Source organism: Montipora foliosa, chromosome 12 (assembly GCF_036669935.1).
Source record: "Montipora foliosa isolate CH-2021 chromosome 12, ASM3666993v2, whole genome shotgun sequence".
NCBI classification, from domain to species: Eukaryota; Metazoa; Cnidaria; class Anthozoa; order Scleractinia; family Acroporidae; genus Montipora; species Montipora foliosa.
Window position 1 is genome coordinate 16,425,243 of NC_090880.1, and position 21,357 is coordinate 16,446,599.

The window sequence follows — 21,357 nt, forward strand, 5'->3', positions numbered from 1 at the left end:
AGAACAAACAGGTTTTGCCTGAATTCTGAACAGCGACAGAGAGCGGAATAAATATAAAGGTGGCTCAAAATGTTCAGCAAAACAATCAAGACAAAGGAAATCAAAAATCGCGTATGAAACGAGTGCGGACTATTGGAGTGCTGAGGTATTGGTCTTTAAAGCAAAAGGTGGGGGAATTTCACGCAATGGAAGCATGAAAAGAAAACTCAATGATGCAAATAAAATGAGACACATGGTAGCGTTGGAAAACTGAAAGATCTACAAAGGCTCTCTGTAACTTTCACAGGAACAACGGTAAATGAAAATTCATAACCATAAGCATATCGAGAGAGTAACGCCACTGATACTGCGATTTGCTTACAGAAAGAAAAGGATAGACGGCTCTCCAGTGGCCTGATTTGGCACACGCAAAGCAAACGCCAGGCCAGTCTAGTGTCTTCGACCAAACTTTCCTTGGTTTTAACAAAATCGGTGCGTCCCAACGCAATAGCAGTATCCTCTACTACTTCTAAAATTGATGCTAATCAGGATTATCACATATTACATTTATTTGTAGTTTCCCTGTACATCGAGCCTCGTTTTCAAAGCGAGTTCAAGTGCAACTTTTCACCCACAATAAGTTATTTCTTGCAGTCATTTTTATAACTAATGTCGAAATTTTGCATGGAAGAATATGATGCCGCAGAGACAAAAGTAGAGGAGACTTAAAAAGCTAGGCACGCATACGTGTGGTGGTGAAGTAACACAGAGCTTCATAATTGTCAACTGAGCTGCGGTTTGTCTTCCAGGAGATTCAAGTTATATTTGCGTAATATGTAGCTCTAATAGTACACGATATTGTTTTGGTACCGTATATCATTATAGTGCCATGGTAGACGTCGTAGGTAAATATTCCCCTGAGAAGACATGTGGTTACTGGTAAAATACTAAACCCAGACAGATTGAAGAAAAGAAAAGGAAATCGAGGAATTTTGGTTTCGAAGCTGACATGTTGATCATTTTGAAGTTCCGTTACAACTTCTTTTTTACGACAAGTTTAAGCGTTCACCCTGAGCTTCTGACAGGTTTCTAAGAGAAAAGTTCGGTGAGGTGAGACCCTGTCCGGCGGGATCAGTATTTGGATGGAAGACCTCAAAATATACGACTTGTCGTCAGAAACATCGGGAGGACAATTCTATTTTAACACTCAAAAATGCGAACTAAAATGCGAAGGGAGTTTTCAGTAAGTGTAGATCAAGAATAAAATATTCTGCCGTCAGCAACAAAATTTGCAACATGGAAACAACTTAAATTTAATTTGAACCGAGAATATAAAAAGTTACCATCAGCAAAAAAAATTTTGGGAAACTTTTGCTACATTCAATCTTTCTATTGTACTTTTGGCTGCACAAGTAAAGCGCAAAATCGAAAGTGACATTGCATTGAGCGAGCGCATTGATCAAGTTACCTTGCATGTTTACTTGCGAAACAAAGGATACCTCTGTGTCAAATTGATGGCAAGACACCTGGTTTTTGTTTTATTTAGTTTGTTTGTTTTTTCTTTTAACTGCTTTAAATATTGACAAGAAATGAGCAAATTCAAGACAAAGATCACAGTCGCCCAACTCTTGAGGTTGACCATTGTTTCTGCAAAGTCAAAATGTAGTTATTTATCACCAGGTAATTCCATCGTTTCGGAAATAGCAGCTCCTTTATTATTCATGAGCGTCTCAAATCATTGCCGATTTTGGGGGCTCATTTTGTTAAAACTCAAGCACACTTCCAACAGACCCGTTTATGTTCGTGAGTTTGGCACGCAAGGCAGGCTTACTGTCATGACGGACTCAAACTCTTACACTCTAAGAACCCGGTGACATAATGTGCAGTGCACTACCACAAAAAGCCTTCGTTCATTTTGTCGGAAAGATGTGAAAATCATGTAAACGATTTTTCGAGTTTTTGTTTTTGTTTTTTGGTTCTAGTTGTGTCTTTCAATTGGAAAAGACCAAAGCTCTACAAGCTATAAATATCAGAAAGTCTACTTGCATATATATATAGTCCAACTGTTTAGCTCAGTCGATTACAAGAGCGTTTCTCAATATACAAATTTCCTTGGTCTTTATTAATACGCTTTATTACGGAGCAATCTTCAAATGACTGTCGAAATTAGTGATTGGTATTGGTGTGGCATCTTTTAAATGGTTTTTATTCTGTCGCTCGTCATCATATCTTTTCTCTATGACGCAGTTTTGTCGCGTTTGTTGATATGATAAAGTATTTTAGTTATTAAGAGTTTTTAAAGAAAAGAGTGGTGATTCGACGGCATCTCCATTTTTATCGCTATCACCCTGAAAAAGGCTTTATTTTGTGTCATTTTGTGCTAACTGATCAATAAACGAGACGATCTCCTGTACATTTGCATTTCCTATGAAGGAAAAATTATTTGGTGTCTTTTTACTCCAGAATGATTAGACACGAACTCCTCTGTTGTGCCATGGAATCTCGAACTCATCGTCTCCAACTAAAATGGAAGCACTTTTGCTTTATATTACACCACAAAGATTAATACTTTGAGCTTTGCTGTCAATCAAGTTTATTGTAAAACATCATTCATCTTTTAACTTAACAACACTGGAGTCTAAAAAATGACAAAGCTTTGCACTATTCTATGCAAAAACACTGCTTCCATGGTTCTTGCAAGGAGATCAGGATGCCGCGAAAAACAAATAAAGAAAAAGACTCTTCTGTACTTTTGTCACTAACGCCTAACTAGACTGACAAATTTTATTGCATAAACCGAAGGGGTAAAGAAATCATGTAACTTACAATTCGCTAACTTAATCCGGAAATATGTTAATCTAATATCTCAGGCAGGAACTCATTGCCAAAAAGAAATTAAAGAAAATAAAGAAATTATTGTCCGGTATGTCTCACTCAATACATATTATTCAGTGCTGGCTCATCGATTAGGCTCCTTACCGCTTATGCAAATGAGGTAAACTTGCAAACAAAAAACTCTCCTAAAATGCAAATAAATTTTGAAACAACATGTTTGTAGGACTAGTAGTTGTCTTATCGACTGTTCTACTTTACTGGTTCTGTTCTCCTCCTGCTCCATGGCTTGTCTGTTTGTTTTGTTCTTCACTTTGAGTTTCGCCTTCTTCCATGGTGACATCCACAGTTCTTTCATTTGGCAAAAGAGCTGGATCGCGAGGCGCTTCTATGGTCAGTATGCCTTCTTTGGACAAGCTTGACGTCACTGAACCGAGATCTGCGTCATCAGGAAGAAGAATCTGACGATGGTAATCACGTGACCATTGCAAACCGCTCTCCTCTGATCGCTGTTTCCCAGTGACCGTCAGCTCTTTTCCTCGAAGTTGGACTTTGATTTCTCCCGGCTCAAATCCACTGAGATTTAACTTGACTGAAAATTTCCTGTCTTCCTCTTTCTTGCTGTCTTTCACCCGCTTGATTCCTTCGAGTACCAACGCTCTTCCATCGTGACTCGCCTTTGACTTCACTGAGGTTGGATCAACCCCTTCTGGGATTTTGAACACTTTCTTGAACTCACTGTTTTCGAATCCATTTTCGTCTTCTGATCGATGCTGGCCATGTAACGTAATCTTTTCATTGTCGACATCCAGAGAGATATCTTCAGGTTTGTACTGGTTTAGAGGTACTGTGGCGATCTTGATTGCACCTTGGGTGGACTGTGTTTGGCAACTGTCTTGATTTTCCTGTTCATATCCCAAAGCAATTTCTCTCCACAAGTCATCAAAGAAGCGAAATCTTGGTACAGTTTGAGTGTAGGAACTGTTGTGGACGAAAGCAAATCATTTGTTAAATGAGTAAATAGTGGTCGTTCAAACATTTTCAGGAGCAATTTGATAATAAAACAAACATCTTTCGTCTGCTAAAAAAGAAATCTATTAGCAATAAAGCTGGGATGCTTGCTAATATAAATAGTGTAACTAATTGTGTTAGGCTAGTTGCGTCAAAGATAATCAGTTGAAGTGGATGAAGGAAATTACAACGCTACATCAAATGAAAAAAATAGTGATTTCAAGGGAAACCTACAAGGCGTATCTATGAGAAAGTTGCAAGAAGTCAGTTGAGCTAGTCAAACTCGTCCGGCGAGAAAAAAGCAAAGCGAAAGGATCTCAAGAATTTAAACGACTTACCTGGTTGGAAGTCTGAAAACGAGAGCCATGTGTTTTTGAACTTTGTTTCTTGTAACTTCTTCTCTATTCAACACTGATTCAAGTCTTCTTCAGAAGCGGTTTGTGCAAACTGTAGAACACTCTTTCAGGGACGACATTTTATAGCCGAAGTTTTGTTTCTAGAACAATCCATCGTTACTAAAATTAGAACATTTTGTCAGTGCTTTAAAATAATGACGAGCAAAAGATTTATCGTGACAAAAGGTGACAAGATAAAAATAGTGTTGTTTTAGTAGCTTCTGGAAAAATCACGAATTTTCTCGTTCTCGGCGGAAAAAATATGTCAACTTGAGTATTTTAGGCAGCCCGAAAGGGGTGTTGGGAGAATCTGACGTAATTTTCGAAGAACAAAAACAACTATGGCGGATGTGCTTACAAGCGTGTTGTCCTGTGATAGAACGCTAGTAAAAGGAATATAACTTTGAAAACAGTGATATGGTGTTTCCTCTCTTCGTCAGACGTTACGAAGAAAATACCACAGTACTTATTACAACATTCTGTCGGCCATTTTCAACAGCAACTATCGAGCTGGACTGTCTCCTTTGACAGTGGAAGTAGATGAGTGGGCAAACTCTGCGTTGAAAGGCAAAGTAGAACTAAATTGGTTCGGTGGATTGATGTTGCTCACAGAAACGTAAGAGTTGCATTTCATGAGAGCACTGATATCGACATTCTCGCGTTGAAGAGATCTGTTTACAAACATTGCTTTTGCTATTGAAATTTGCCAGCTGATTTGCCAGCCACAAGAACAAAAGGATCGGAGCTTTTGTTTTGACATCGAATGAGGCTGTGGTTGGCACATTAATGACAATAGGTGACTTAAACGATATCTTTCCTATTAACTATGGATTATGTAGACTCGAAATAGTTTTTCTTTCTTTTCACACAAATAAATATATTGTGCTCTTAGATATAGTAAGGGTAATCTTGTCGTGACGAAATTTGGTTAGAGCATTAATTAGCCATCATAGAATTCTCACATCACATTTTCTTCCAAAATACCTTTACCATGGCAATGATGTAAGGCATTTCTTTGAGCCTTGAAATCAGCATAAATTGCCTTGTTGAAAAAGGGGATGGTGAAATCTTCCCTTATAGTGTTGTCTGATGATGTTAGAAATAATCTCTAAAATACTTAAAAATAAAAAAAACATTTCTAGGCCAGGTTTACAGAAAAAATCATTTTTTTAAAAATATGTTTCTAACTTATTTTTTCACTTACAGATGTTTTTAAATTTTAAAGAAATACAGGGGTTTCTATAAGCACCGACGGCCCATAAAACGTGTGGGCTTCTTTGCTCATAGAAGTCGGCTAATTTTTTCTAGAAAGAAGAAGCAACTGGTTTGAATAGCATTGTAAACAAAAGAGATATAAAATCTGAATGAAAAGGTAATGATGACTTTGTTTTGATTCATAAAGGCCCACTGGTTTTACATTGTTCGTTAGTCATGTGAATGCTATACAAATTTGAGGTAATTTTCCCCAAGTTTCTTGATAGGTTTACACAGAATTTCTTAACATGCAAAAGTATGTAATTTTGTTTTAATCATTTGTGCATTGCTTGTAGGAAGTATTTGTGACTGATAATTTAAAAGTTGAATGAAAGCTACATTTTCTTGAATGAAAAGCATGCTCTTTTATCCTCAATTTAGTTCCCAGAATGCTGAAAATCGCATTTTAGGGCTTTAAAATTTCAAAAATTTCTGCTGATGCACATCCTAGACACCAGCCCTTCCCCTAGAAAAAAAGGAATGATGTCTCCTTGTTGATACAGTCGGTTACTCTATTTAAAGCTGCTCGCTGCTTCATTTTTTATTGAAACTCCTGGAAAAAAATTTCAAATTAATTTAAGTTGACGAGAACGGATGTTTTATGAGTCAAATGAGTCAATTAGTCATGAGTCATTGACTCATTGACTCATAAATACTTGATACTCTTAAGTTGACATGCAAAAAATGAAACCAATTTTAAGTCCTGAGGCAGAGATATAAACGAGTGAAATGGCACAATCAGGAAATATGAGGGGGTTTTAAGATCAGCAATTACGCATATTTCACCCTCTCAGTCAAGTCTGTATGTGTGTGGAACTACAAGCCAACAAAAATGGATTTGAATGATCTTAAACAGTTTGTACAAAAGTTTCGTAGTTTTTGATTAGGACATTTTGATTGATGAGTTGATGTGAGCAGCTAAATTAAGTATTTTGTTTGTGGCTTATGCGTGCATACTTAGCTGAAAAGCCTTTTGAGCCTCCTTAAAATTAATGTGGAAGGTTATTTAATTTAGGAGGGTGCAGTAGTTACTACCTTGCCAGTAAGGAGTCGCGCTACTATCTGCACAAAAATAAGCATGTTTCGAAAATTAATACAGACTGTGGTAACGGTGTTTCTAAGCTCATTCTTGATTCTGTTTGACCAGAAAAGTTTTGGGCCTATCAGTATGTGAGAAATATTATTTTATATCATCTTATTTTAACCAAGTGAGATTTTGAAATTGTTGAAGATTGTAATGTCATCAAGACTGGAAAGAATGTGGTTTTGGTTAAGGATGTGGAGTATCCTCTAAACACAGTAGACTAATTTCGAAAGCTGAGAACTTTGTACTGCATGTTTTAATGTGGTAGCATTCTGCTTAACATCAGTCAAGATCCCAAGACCTGTCTGGGAACCCAGCTGGGCCACATCTCATCAGAAAGAGGGAATACTAAGAAAAGAAACTTTAAGAAGAATCCAACCTTGGGTCCTTTTCATGTTTGACCTTTAGTAGCTAAGGGAGCTTTATTATAGACCAAACCGAATTCCCCATTCTTTTTAATTAAGCTCTACATCCACTCAAATATTATGTGCCCCTTAAATGTTCTATACTATCTTAATGTCCCACAGCAATGGTGAGAATTTATCAATGTGTCATGTAAATTGACTTAGGGTGCTTTCTATACGAAAGAACTGACTCAGGCCAGACCAGGAATTTGAAAGGACTAACTCTGCAAGGCATTAAGAAGAATATGAGAGATTATCATGCAAGTGTTCCCTCAAACTGTTGCATTTTCTTTGGAAACTGATGGGTCTGGTCGGCCAGTTCTAACAAAAGGAAAGCTCCCTTAGACTTGGCATTACATGCATTGAACTAGTTGTTGATGATCTACTCTGCTCCAAACAGATGTTTGCTGGAGCTTCTGGCATTTCTTTTATGCACAGATACCACATTTCAATCTATTTGATTTGATTTGTTTTCTTATTTCTAGGTGGAGCAATCTGGCCAGGCTGTCATACCTTCCACATTGGGTGTTTCAATGAATGAGTGTGGCCTTTAGGACCATGTATATTGGTCTGAGATTTTAATAAACATAACTTGAACTTGAACTTGAAATTATAATGTGTTGAACTATATAATTTTATGATGTTAGGTAGGGTCTGAGGCTTATGATGAATTTGACCATCTGAATTTCTCCTTTAGGAACCATCTTGTAAATATAGTCTTATGCAGATGTCATACAGAGGCAGATCATGGGGGTCTAATTTTTGCATTGTAATTATCCTTGATTTGAACTAGTTTTTCTCCCCAGTGAACTAAAAAAATAAGACTATTGTATATACATATCTATAGTATGATGTGCAAGGGGAGTGGGAAGGACTTTCCCGTGACTCACGAGAGAGTAACGTTGTGTTCTTCAATTGCTGTGCTTTATAGTTCTCCATTACCATCTTTTGGCCATGAGGATGGCTGAGATCGTATCCATACCACCGTTCAATCCATTTGACCTTGGCTTTAGTGTCATCTTTGAATGCATGGTCTTAGTCATCACAGTCACCTTAGTTGAGTGAGATAGTGATTTATTCTTTGGAGAAGAACTTAGAAAAATCGACGTTTGTACATTGAATGTAAAGAACGCTCTATTGGTTGTACAATCCCATTAATATATGTCTTACCCACACTAACGCCGTCCAGGAATGTTTATAAATTTTAAACAGTGTGATGAAACTGTTAATTAATGGTTATGCACTTTAATGTTTGTTTATTGTCTCTATTGATTTTCATGATGGTGTTAATGACTTGAATGTTAGTGCAAATGAAAGTATATTTTCCTCTTTTGTATGCCAAATGACGCATACGAACATATGAAAATGCTATGAAATGTAAACAAAAATGCAAAAATCGTTATTGAATCTGAGTTACGTGCAAATGTTCGCTTCTTGGCGCTCATGAATGCATCTTCGCGCTATTGGTCGTCAATTCACGCAAATGAATGCGTATTTTCTCGTAATGAACAGCATAAGGTGTATTAGAGCTACATGTTACGCAAATATATCTTGAATCTCCTGGAAGACAAACCGCAGCTCAGTTGACAATTATAAAGCTCTGTGTTACTTCACTACCACACATACGCAATGCGTGCCTATTTCTTTTTGACAATGAGTTCCTGCCTGACATATTAGATTAACATATTTCCGGACTAAGTTAGCAAATTGTAAGTTACATGATTTCTTTACCCCTTCGGTTTATGCAATAAAATCTGTCAGTCTAGTTAGGCATTAGTGATAAAAGTACAGAAGAGTCTTTTCTGTTTTTGTGCACCCTCCTAGATTAAATAACCTTGCAAGTTAATTAATTTTAAGGAGGTTCAAAAGGTCTTTCAGCTGAGCATGTGTGCATAAGCCACAAAAGCAATACCTTAGCTGCTTACATCAGCTCATGAATCAAAATGTCCTAATCAAAAACTACGAGAATTTTGTAAAACTGTTTGAACTCACTTAAATCCATTTTTATTGGCATGCAGTTCCACAAATGCACATACATGTACTCAAAGGAAAGTGTGACGCATGCATAAGTGCCAATCTTGTAACCCCTTCATTTTTCCTGATTGTGCCATTTCACTCAGTCATATCTCTGCTTCAGGACCTAAAATTGGTTTCATTTTCTATGTCAACTTCAAATAATTTGAAATTTATTTTTTTTTTAATTAAAAAAATTCTGTGGGTGAAAAAATAGGTTACAGGCATATTTTAAAAAAAATGATTTTTGTTTAAAACTGGCCTATGAGATTTTTTTTTTTTTAATTTTAAAGTGCGACTATGCCCAAAACAACAATTTTATTTTTCTTTGGATTTCAAAATTATATTAACTAAGCAGTAACTGATTGAAGTTTCAAGACTTGATTTCTTGAGAGAGCGGGATCGAGGAGAAAATGATGTCAAAGACTCACTAGTTTAAGAATGCAATGCATGTGTATGAGGCTGAATTAATATGGAGCATGGGTTTTTTGGGCTTTCACACTTTGAAACTTGTGTTTTAAACATATAATTAGCTGCATTTGCATCCTGAAATTTCAAGCTAGTGAGTAAATGATGTCACCTTTCCCTAGATGCAACCCTCTGACATCCAAGCGCTCAGTTTGCCAGAACATGAGTAATGGTGGACTGTGAAATCCAAAACCTACACTCAAATTAAATAGCCTTTGGATAAAAATCAAAGCTTAAAATTATTCTGGTAATTTTTTGATCATAGTGGCACTTTACGGTGAGGACACGTGAACCGTGAACATTTGATATTTGTTTGTATACATTTTTTAGTGACCATAGAATGCGTGCTCGTCCTCTTGACAAGAGTATTTAGTGTTTTTACATTTTAAAAATGCTACCGGCAACACTATGCAATATAAGAAGAGCTTTTATTGCATATTCGTCAAAAAAAATGTACAAAAAATATGTCAAGTGTTCACGGTTCGAGTGTCCTTATTGTAAGTATCTTAGAGATTATTTCTAACATTATCAGGTAACGCTGTATGGGAAGATTTCAAAGTCCCGTTTTTTCATAAAAAGCCAATTTGTGCTGATTTGAAGGCTCAAACAAATGCCTTAAACCGTTGCCATGGTAAAGGTATTTTAGAAGAAAATCCAATGTGAAAAATCTATGATGGCTAATTAATGCTCTGGACAAATATTGTCTCAATATGATTACCCTAATCTAAGAGTACAATATATTTATTTGTGTGAAAAAAAGGCAAACTATTTCGAGTCTACTGACTCCACAGTTAATAAGAACGATATCGTTCACGTCACCTTTTGTCATTAAAGTGCCAACCACAGCCTCATTGGCTGTCCAAACAAAAGCTCCTTCGTTCTTTTGGTTGGCAAATTTCAATAACAAAAGCAATGTTTGTAAACAGATATCTTCAACTATTCTTAATCTAGTCTCCCCGGGAAACTTTTCGCGAGACTGTCGATATCAGTGTTCTCATGAAATGCAATTCTTACGTTTCTGTGAGGAAAATCAATCCACCGACAAATTTAGTTCTACATTGCCTTTCAACGTAGAGTTTGTCCACTCGTCTACTTCCACTGTCAAAGGAGACAGTCTAGCTCGATAGTTCCTGTTAAAAATGGCCGACAGAATGCTGTAATAAGTACTGTGGTCTTTCTTCATAACGTCCGACTAAGAGAAGAAACACCACATCACTATTTTCAATGTTATAGTCCTTTTACTAGCGTTTCTATCACAGTACAAAACGCTTGTAAACACATCCGACATAGTAGTTCTGTTTTGAAAAGTTACGTCAGATTCTCCCAACACCCCTTTCGGGCTGCCTAAGATGCTCAAGTTGATACTTTTCAGTCGTGAGGGAGAAAATTCGTGATTTTTCCAGAAGCTACTAAAACAACACTATTTTTGTCTTGTCACCTTTTGTCACGATAAATCTTTTTCTCGTCATTATTTTAAAGCACTGACAAAATGGTCTAATTTTAGTAACCATCGATTGTTCTAGAAAGAAATGGTTGGCTATAAAATTTCGTTCCTCAACAATGTTCTACATTTCGCACAAACCACTCTGAAGAAGACTTGACGAGACAAGAAGTTACAAGAAACAAAGTTCAAAAACACATGGCTCTCGTTTTCAGATTTCCAACTAGGTAAGTCGTTTAAATTCTTGAGATCTTTTTGCTTTGCTTTTGTCTCGCCGGACAAGTTTGGCTCAAACTTCTCGCAACTTTGTCATAGATTTAAGCTTACACCTCGTAGATTTCACGAGAAATCACTACCATTTTCATTTCTCTTAACGTTATAATTTCCTTGATCCACTTCAACTGATTATCTTTGACGCAACTAACCTAACACAATTAGTTACACTATTTATATTAGCAAGCATCCCACCTTCATTGCCAATAAATTTCTTTTCAAGCAGACGAAAGCTTTTTATTTTATGATCAAATTGCTCCTTAAAATGTTTGAACGACCACCATTTACTCATTTAACAAATGATTTGTTTTCGTCCACGACAGTTCCTACACTCTGGGTATACCGAGATTTCGCTTTTCCGATGACTTGTGGAGAGAGATCGCCTTGGCATATGAACAGGAAGATCGCGGCAGTTTCCGTGATCAAACACAGTCCGCCCAAGGTGCAATCAAGATCGCCACAGTACCTCTAAACCAGTACAAACCTGAAGATATCTCTTTGGATGTCGACAATGAAAAGATTACGCTACATGGCCAGCATCGATCAGAAGACGAAAATGGATTCGAAAACAGTGAGTTCAAGAAAGTGTTCAAAATCCCAGAAGGGGTTGATCCGACCTCAGTGAAGTCAAAGGCGAGTCACGATGGAAGAGCTTTGGTACTCGAAGGAATCAAGCGGGTGAAAGACAGCAAGAAAGAGGAAGACAGGAAATTTTCAGTCAAGTTAAATCTCAGTGGATTTGAGCCGGGAGAAATCAAAGTCCAACTTCGAGGACAAGAGCTGACGGTCACTGGGAAACAGCGATCAGAGGAGAGCGGTTTGCAATGGTCACGTGATTACCATCGTCAGATTCTTCTTCCTGATGACGCAGATCTCGGTTCAGTGACGTCAAGCTTGTCCACAGAGGGCATACTGACCATAGAAGCGCCTCGTGATCCAGCTCTTTTGCCAAATGAAAGAACTGTGGATGTCACCATGGAAGAAGGCGAAACTCAAAGTGAAGAACAAAAAATACAGACTAGCGATGAAGCAGGAGGAGAACAGGACCAGTAAAGTAGAACAGTCGATAAGACAACTACTAGTTTCAGAATTTATTTGCATTTTAGGAGAGGTTATTTTTTGCAAGTTTATCTCATTTGCATAAGCGCTAAGGAGCCTAATCGATGAGCCAGCACTGAATAATTATTGAGTAAGACATACCGGACAATAATTTCTTTATTTTCTTTAATTTCGTTTTGACAATGAGTTCCTGCCTGAGATATTAGATGAACATATTTCCAGATTAAGTTAGCGAATTGTAAGTTACATGATTTCTTTACCCCTTCGGTTTATGCAATAAAATCTGTCGCTCTAGTTAAGCGTTAGTGACAAAAGTACAGAAGAGTCTTTTTCTTTGTTTGTTTTTCGCGGCATCCTGATCTCCTTGCAAGAACCATGGAAGCAGTGTTTTTGCTTAGAATAATGCAAAACTTTGTCATTTTTTAGACTCCAGTGTTGTTAAGTTAAAAGATGAATGTTGTTTTACAATAAACTTGATTGACAGCAAAGCTCAAAGTATTAATCCTTGTGGTGTAACATAAAGTAAAAGTGCTTCCATTTTAGTTGGAGACGATGAGTTCAAGATTCCATGGCACAACAGAGGAGTTCGTGTCTAATCATTCTGGAGTAAAGAGACACCAAATAATTTCTCCTTGATAGGAAATGCAAATGTAAAGGAGATCGTCTCGTTTATTGATCAGTTAGCACAAAATGACACAAAATAAAGCCTTTTTCAGGGTGATAGCGATAAAAATAGAGATGCCGTCGAATCACCACTCTTTTCTTTAAAAACTCTTAATAACTAAAATACTTTATCATATCAACAAACGCGACAAAACTGCGTCATAGACAAAAGATATGATGACGAGGGACAGAATAAAAACCATTTAAAAGATGCCACACCAATACCAATCACTAATGTCGACAGTCATTTGAAGATTGCTCCGTAATAGAGCGTAGTAATAAAGACCACGGAAATTTGTATATTGAGAAACGCTCTTGTAATCGACTGAGCTAAACAGTTGGACTATATATGCAAGTACACTTTCTGATATTTAGCTTGTAGAGCTTTGGTCTTTTCCAATTGAAAGACACAACTAGACCCAAAAAGCAAAAGGAAAAAATCGCAAAATCTTTTACTTGATTTTCACATCTTTCCAAAATGAACGAAGGATTTTTGTGGTAGTGCACTGCACATTATATGTCACAGGGTTCTTAGAGTGTACGAGTGAGTCCGTGATGACAATAAGCCCGCAGTGCGTGCCTAACTCACGAACATAAACAGGTCTGTTTGGAAGCGTGCTTGAGTTTTAACAAAATGAACCCCCAAAATCGGCAATGATTTGTGACGCTAATGAATAATAAAAGAGCTGCTATTTCCGAAACGATGGAAGTACCTGGTGATAAATAACCTCGACTAGGATAGTACATTTTTGACTTTGCAGAAACAATGGTCAACGTCAAGAGGTAGGCGATTGTAATCTTTCTGTTGAATTTGCTCATTTCTTGTCAACCTCTAAAGCAGTTAAAAGAAAAAACGAACTAACTAAATAAAACAAAAGCCAGCTGTCTTGCCATCAATTTGACACAGAGGTATCCTTTGTTTCACGAGTAAACATGCAAGGTAACTTGATCAGAGCGCTCGCCCAATGCAATGTCACTTTCGATTTTGCGCTTTACTTGTGCAGCCAAAAGTTTAATAAGTCTCCCAAAATTTTTTTTGCTGATGATAACTTTTTATATTCTCGGTTCAAAATTTAAGTTGTTTTCATGTTGCAAATTTTGTTGCTGATGGCAGAATATTTTATTCTTGATCGACACTTATGAAAACACCCTTCTGTTCTTCCCGAAACCTGTGTATCAATATTTATTTACTTTTCCATCAATACTTGTTTTGCATAAAGCACGCCAACAAAATCTGTATCTTGCTTAGTTCGCATTTTTGAGTGTTAAAATAGAATTGTCGTTCCTATGTTTCTGACGGCAAGTCGTATATTTTGAGGTCTTCCATCCAAATTCTGATCCCGCCGGACACGGCTTCACCTCAGCGAACTTTTCTCTCAGAAACCTGTTAGAAGCTCAGGGTGCACGCTTAAACTTGTCGTAAAAAAGAAGTTTTAACGGAACTTCAAAATGATCAACATGTCAGCTTCGAAACCAATGTTCCTCGATTCCCTTTTCTTTTCTTCAATCTGCCTGGGTTTAGTATTTTACTAGTAACCACATGTCTTCTCAGGGGCCTATTTACCTACGACATCTACCATTGCACTATAATGCAGGCCTTCTGATATTACGCGATGGTGCGATTTCGCACAATCGACCTCAAATCGCATCCGATCGCACAATTCACGAAAAATCGCACAATTCACAAAAGGACGCACAAAATTCATAAACTGAAACATAAATCAAGACGTTTCTTAGAAATTCTTGCATAAATACGCCATTTTAAAGATGATTTATCTTGGAAAAAAGCTAAAACACCTTTGTCACCTTCGATTTCGTAAACATCCGAAATTCAAGGCCTTAGTTTTCATGTCGGGGACCTGGTACGAGTGTCCTTCTATTGGTGCAACACAAACACCCCCTTTTATACACACCACTGAAATGACACACTTGCCTTCTCTTATAGAAGAGATTTATGAAAAATAAGTGAAGTTGTAAGTTTTTCGGCAAAATGTAGTTTCTTTCGTTGAAAACTGATAAAAACTTACTCATGGATAAGTTTGTTGTGAAAACGCTCGCTTTTTCTTCGACGAAGAAACATTCCGCCCAATCTGACAGCTCACAATCGAGCAAGAAAGTACCTCACAGGTACGCTCCACGTGGACGATGGACTGATGTTTTTCTCGTCGTGCAATATTAGGGCCTTTTATACGAGAGAAAATAAGCCGCGGCTTACTCTGGCCACGGTGTACAAAATACGCAAAATGAACTATTTATACGAATATATATTCCCAGGTCAATATAAGCCGCGGCTTGAAAAAGACGTGAACGTAGATTTTGTACCATTTATGCGGGGTGAACATTCGAGTCTTCTGTAAGCCGCGGCCAGAGAAAGCCGCGGCTTATTTTCTCTCGTATAAATGGGGATATGGCCCTATTGTGATTGACGATCTTGGGAAGTTCGTGGTTGACAAGCACCTTGATCATTCATTTGGCATGTTAGCTGTGTCCTTTCAACTTTTCAACTTTTATTTATTCCGACTAATGTCGATCGTGATACATAATTACTGTTCCTTTGTGTTCAAAATGTCTTTATGCACTAGTCATTTGTTTCCCCCGACCATTACTAGGGCAATTACACGAGATTACGCCACAATTACGCCTTTAGGGGTAGGGAAATTACAAGATTTTCGTTCCTCTGCCCTACCCCTCTGGGGACATACAGGGGGAAATATCGGGGAATTCTTACCTAGGAGGACTGGGACTGAAAAGAAACGAAGGGCAATGGTAATAAGTATTTTCACACATGCAAAATCAATATGGCGTCGTTCCTTATGTAGTTCATGTGGCACACACAAATGGCAAGAACTGTATATTGTGGTAATCTCCCTAACATTTCCTTGATGACTCAGAATCTTTTAGGAACAGAGCGGTGGGGGAATTATGTGTGTTTGTCTGCTCTAGTCCCCAGTGGAAATACACTTATTTTACAACCATTCAAATGTAATTTCCCTACCCATCCCTGGGGGTCAAGGGGTGGGGGAAACAAATGACTGGTGCATTAGGGCAGCAAAAAAGTGTTTTTCTTAACCTGAAACCGTATAAAACAAGCTTAAAATTGCTGAGAAAAAAATTGCATAATTTACATTATTTATCGCATAATTGGCCTTTCTAATCGCACAATCTGCCCTGAAAAAATCCCCTAATTTGCATTTTTTAATCGCACCCTATCAGAAGGCCCAATAAATATTACGCAAATATAACTTGAATCTCCTGGAAGACAAACCGCAGCTCAGATGACAATTACAAATCTCTGTGTTACTTCACTACCACACGTACGCAATGCGTGCCTGTTATATAAAGTTTCTACTACTTTTGTCTTTGCGACGTTCTACCATGCACAATCTGCACATTTTCGACGTTAGTTGTAAAATGACAGCGAGAAATAACTTTCTGTGGGTGAAAAGTTTTACTTGAACTCGCTTTGAAAACAAGGCTCAATGTACAGGAAAACTACAAATAACATAGTTTTATCTCTGAAATTCTTAGTGATCCACGACCCTTTCGTGTTTGGCGCTATATTCTCCAGCTAAACCATCAACTAAGGTAACATTAGGTCTTTAATCTCAACAAAGAGTGTGAATTATTGAACCCGAGTAAATACAAGCCACCACCTGGGTTTATAGATATTCATGAGTAGCCACAATAATTATCAAAGTATCGAAACAATAACCACCATGAATATCTCATCCCTTATTGCCTTGTAAGAATTGACCTCGCTCTATGATGATTCTGAGTTCTTCTCCAAATAATAAATCACTATCTGACTCAACTAAGGTGACTGTGATGAATAAGAACATGTATTCAAAGATGACACCAAAACCAAGGTCAAATGGATCGAACGGTGGTATGGATACGATCTAAGCCATCCTCATAGCCAAAATATGGTAATGGCGAACTATAAAGCACAGCAATTGAAGAGCACAACTTTACTCTCTCGTGACGGGAAAGTCATTCCCACTCCCCTTGCACATCACACTATAGATACGCAATGCGTATATACAATAGTCTTATTTTTTTAGTTCTCTCAGGAGAAAAACTAGTTCAAATGAAGGATAATTACAACGCAAAAACTAGACCTCCATGATCTGCCTCTGTAATGACATCTGCATAAGATTATATTTACTAGATGGTTCCTAAAGGAGAAAAGCATGTGTGCATAACCCACAAAAGCAATACCTTAGCTGCTTACATCAGCTCATGAATCAAAATATCCTAATCAAAAACTACGAGAATTTTGTAAAACTGTTTGAAGGTCACTTAAATCCATTTTGACCATTTTTATTGGCATGCAGTTCCACAAATGCACATACATGTACTCAAAGGAAAGTGTGACGCATGCATAAGTGCCGATCTTGTAACCCCTTCATTTTTCCTGATTGTGCCATTTCACTCAGTCATATCTCTGCTTCACGACCTAAAATTGGTTTCATTTTCTATGTCAACTTCAAATGATTTGAAATTTATTTTTTTTTTAATTAAAAAAATTCTGTGGGTGAAAAAATAGGTTACAGGCATATTTAAAAAAAAATTTGATTTTTCTTTAAAACTGGCCTACAAGATTTTTTTTATTTTATTTTAAAGTGCGACTATGCCCAAAAAAACAATTTTATTTTTCTTTGGATTTCAAAATTATATTAACTAAGCAGCAACTGATTGAAGTTTTAAGACTTGATTTCTTGAGAGAGCGGGATCGAGGAGAAAATGACGTCAAAGACTCACTAGTTTAAGAATGCAATGCATGTGTATGAGGCTGAATTAATATGTAGCATAGGTCTTTTGGGCTTTCACACTTTGAACCTTGTGTTTTGCACATATAATTAGCTGCATTTGCATCCTGAAATTTCAAGCTAGTGAGTAAAATTATGACGTCACCTTTTCCTAGATGCAATCCTCTGATGTCCAACCGCTCAGTTTGCCAGAACATGAGTAATGGTGGACTGTGAAATCCAAAACCTACACTCATATTAAATAGCCTTTGGATAAAAATCAAAGCTTAAAATTATTCTGGTAATTTTTTGATCATAGTGGCACTTTACAGTGAGGACACGTGAACCGTGAACATTTGATATTTGTTTGTATACATTTTTTAGTGACCATAGAATGCGTGCTCGTCCTCTTGACAAGAGTATTTAGTGTTTTTACATTTTAAAAATGCTACCGGCAACACTATGCAATATAAGAAGAGCTTTTATTGCATAGTCGTCAAAAAAATGTACAAAAAATATGTCAAGTGTTCACGGTTCGAGTGTCCTTATTGTAAGTATCTTAGAGATTATTTCTAACATTATCAGGTAACGCTGTATGGGAAGATTTTAAAGTCCCGTTTTTTCATAAAAAGCCAATTTGTGCTGATTTGAAGGCTCAAACAAATGCCTTAAACCGTTGCCATGGTAAAGGTATTTTAGAAGAAAATGCAATGTGAAAAATCTATGATGGCTAATTAATGCTCTGGACAAATATTGTCTCAATATGATTACCCTAACTATATCTAAGAGCACAATATATTTATTTGTGTGAAAAAAAGGCAAACTATTTCGAGTCTACTGAATCCATAGTTAATAAGAACGATATCGTTCACGTCACCTTTTGTCATTAAAGTGCCAACCACAGCCTCATTGGCTGTCCAAACAAAAGCTCCTTCGTTCTTTTGGTTGGCAAATTTCAATAACAAAAGCAATGTTTGTAAACAGATATCTTCAACTATTCTTAATCTAGTCTCCCCGGGAAACTTTTCGCGAGACTGTCGATATCAGTGTTCTCATGAAATGCAATTCTTACGTTTCTGTGAGGAAAATCAATCCACCGACAAATTTAGTTCTACATTGCCTTTCAACGTAGAGTTTGTCCACTCGTCTACTTCCACTGTCAAAGGAGACAGTCTAGCTCGATAGTTCCTGTTAAAAATGGCCGACAGAATGCTGTAATAAGTACTGTGGTCTTTCTTCATAACGTCCGACTAAGAGAAGAAACACCACATCACTATTTTCAATGTTATAGTCCTTTTACTAGCGTTTCTATCACAGTACAAAACGCTTGTAAACACATCCGACATAGTAGAATTCTGTTTTGAAAAGTTACGTCAAATTCTCCCAACACCCCTTTCGGGCTGCCTAAGATGCTCAAGTTGATACTTTTCAGCCGTGAAGGAGAAAATTCGTGATTTTTCCAGAAGCTACTAAAACAACACTATTTTTGTCTTGTCACCTTTTGTCACGATAAATCTTTTTCTCGTCATTATTTTAAAGCACTGACAAAATGGTCTAATTTTAGTAACCATCGATTGTTCTAGAAAGAAATGGTTGGCTATAAAATTTCGTTCCTCAACAATGTTCTACATTTCGCACAAACCACTCTGAAGAAGACTTGACGAGACAAGAAGTTACAAGAAACAAAGTTCAAAAACACATGGCTCTCGTTTTCAGATTTCCAACTAGGTAAGTCGTTTAAATTCTTGAGATCTTTTTGCTTTGCTTTTGTCTCGCCGGACAAGTTTGGCTCAAACTTCTCGCAACTTTGTCATAGATTTAAGCTTACACCTCGTAGATTTCACGAGAAATCACTACCATTTTCATTTCTCTTAACGTTATAATTTCCTTGATCCACTTCAACTGATTATCTTTGACGCAACTAACCTAACACAATTAGTTACACTATTTATATTAGCAAGCATCCCACCTTCATTGCCAATAAATTTCTTTTCAAGCAGACGAAAGCTTTTTATTTTATGATCAAATTGCTCCTTAAAATGTTTGAACGACCACCATTTACTCATTTAACAAATGATTTGTTTTCGTCCACGACAGTTCCTACACTCTGGGTATACCGAGATTTCGCTTTTCCGATGACTTGTGGAGAGAGATCGCCTTGGCATATGAACAGGAAGATCGCGGCAGTTTCCGTGATCAAACACAGTCCGCCCAAGGTGCAATCAAGATCGCCACAGTACCTCTAAACCAGTACAAACCTGAAGATATCTCTTTGGATGTCGACAATGAAAAGATTACGCTACATGGCCAGCATCGATCAGAAGACGAAAATGGATTCGAAAACAGTGAGTTCAAGAAAGTGTTCAAAATCCCAGAAGGGGTTGATCCGACCTCAGTGAAGTCAAAGGCGAGTCACGATGGAAGAGCTTTGGTACTCGAAGGAATCAAGCGGGTGAAAGACAGCAAGAAAGAGGAAGACAGGAAATTTTCAGTCAAGTTAAATCTCAGTGGATTTGAGCCGGGAGAAATCAAAGTCCAACTTCGAGGACAAGAGCTGACGGTCACTGGGAAACAGCGATCAGAGGAGAGCGGTTTGCAATGGTCACGTGATTACCATCGTCAGATTCTTCTTCCTGATGACGCAGATCTCGGTTCAGTGACGTCAAGCTTGTCCACAGAGGGCATACTGACCATAGAAGCGCCTCGTGATCCAGCTCTTTTGCCAAATGAAAGAACTGTGGATGTCACCATGGAAGAAGGCGAAACTCAAAGTGAAGAACAAAAAATACAGACTAGCGATGAAGCAGGAGGAGAACAGGACCAGTAAAGTAGAACAGTCGATAAGACAACTACTAGTTTCAGAATTTATTTGCATTTTAGGAGAGGTTATTTTTTGCAAGTTTATCTCATTTGCATAAGCGCTAAGGAGCCTAATCGATGAGCCAGCACTGAATAATTATTGAGTAAGACATACCGGACAATAATTTCTTTATTTTCTTTAATTTCGTTTTGACAATGAGTTCCTGCCTGAGATATTAGATGAACATATTTCCAGATTAAGTTAGCGAATTGTAAGTTACATGATTTCTTTACCCCTTCGGTTTATGCAATAAAATCTGTCGCTCTAGTTAAGCGTTAGTGACAAAAGTACAGAAGAGTCTTTTTCTTTGTTTGTTTTTCGCGGCATCCTGATCTCCTTGCAAGAACCATGGAAGCAGTGTTTTTGCTTAGAATAATGCAAAACTTTGTCATTTTTTAGACTCCAGTGTTGTTAAGTTAAAAGATGAATGTTGTTTTACAATAAACTTGATTGACAGCAAAGCTCAAAGTATTAATCCTTGTGGTGTAACATAAAGTAAAAGTGCTTCCATTTTAGTTGGAGACGATGAGTTCAAGATTCCATGGCACAACAGAGGAGTTCGTGTCTAATCATTCTGGAGTAAAGAGACACCAAATAATTTCTCCTTGATAGGAAATGCAAATGTAAAGGAGATCGTCTCGTTTATTGATCAGTTAGCACAAAATGACACAAAATAAAGCCTTTTTCAGGGTGATAGCGATAAAAATAGAGATGCCGTCGAATCACCACTCTTTTCTTTAAAAACTCTTAATAACTAAAATACTTTATCATATCAACAAACGCGACAAAACTGCGTCATAGACAAAAGATATGATGACGAGGGACAGAATAAAAACCATTTAAAAGATGCCACACCAATACCAATCACTAATG

The 21,357-nt window shown here is 37.3% G+C and overlaps 3 protein-coding genes across 3 annotated transcripts; 2 read left to right on the forward strand and 1 right to left on the reverse strand.

The window, feature by feature from the left end:
* Positions 1 to 2,564: 2,564 nt before the first annotated feature.
* LOC137978730 (uncharacterized) lies at positions 2,565 to 5,010 on the reverse strand. The gene is made up of 2 exons (XM_068825763.1): positions 4,161 to 5,010; positions 2,565 to 3,792 (listed from the first exon to the last, which is right to left on the reverse strand). Exons 1-2 carry the CDS (start codon positions 4,187 to 4,189, stop codon positions 3,069 to 3,071), a joined length of 753 nt encoding a protein of 250 aa, XP_068681864.1. The 5' UTR covers positions 4,190 to 5,010; the 3' UTR covers positions 2,565 to 3,068.
* A 5,761-nt stretch (positions 5,011 to 10,771) lies between these two features.
* LOC137978727 (uncharacterized) lies at positions 10,772 to 12,701 on the forward strand. The gene is made up of 2 exons (XM_068825760.1): positions 10,772 to 11,108; positions 11,478 to 12,701. Exons 1-2 carry the CDS (start codon positions 11,080 to 11,082, stop codon positions 12,205 to 12,207), a joined length of 759 nt encoding a protein of 252 aa, XP_068681861.1. The 5' UTR covers positions 10,772 to 11,079; the 3' UTR covers positions 12,208 to 12,701.
* Positions 12,702 to 19,055: 6,354 nt separating this feature from the next.
* Positions 19,056 to 20,962, forward strand: LOC137978728 (uncharacterized). The gene is made up of 2 exons (XM_068825761.1): positions 19,056 to 19,352; positions 19,722 to 20,962. The coding sequence occupies exons 1-2, from the start codon at positions 19,324 to 19,326 to the stop codon at positions 20,449 to 20,451; spliced, it is 759 nt and encodes a 252-aa protein (XP_068681862.1). The 5' UTR covers positions 19,056 to 19,323; the 3' UTR covers positions 20,452 to 20,962.
* The last annotated feature ends 395 nt before the right edge of the window (positions 20,963 to 21,357 follow it).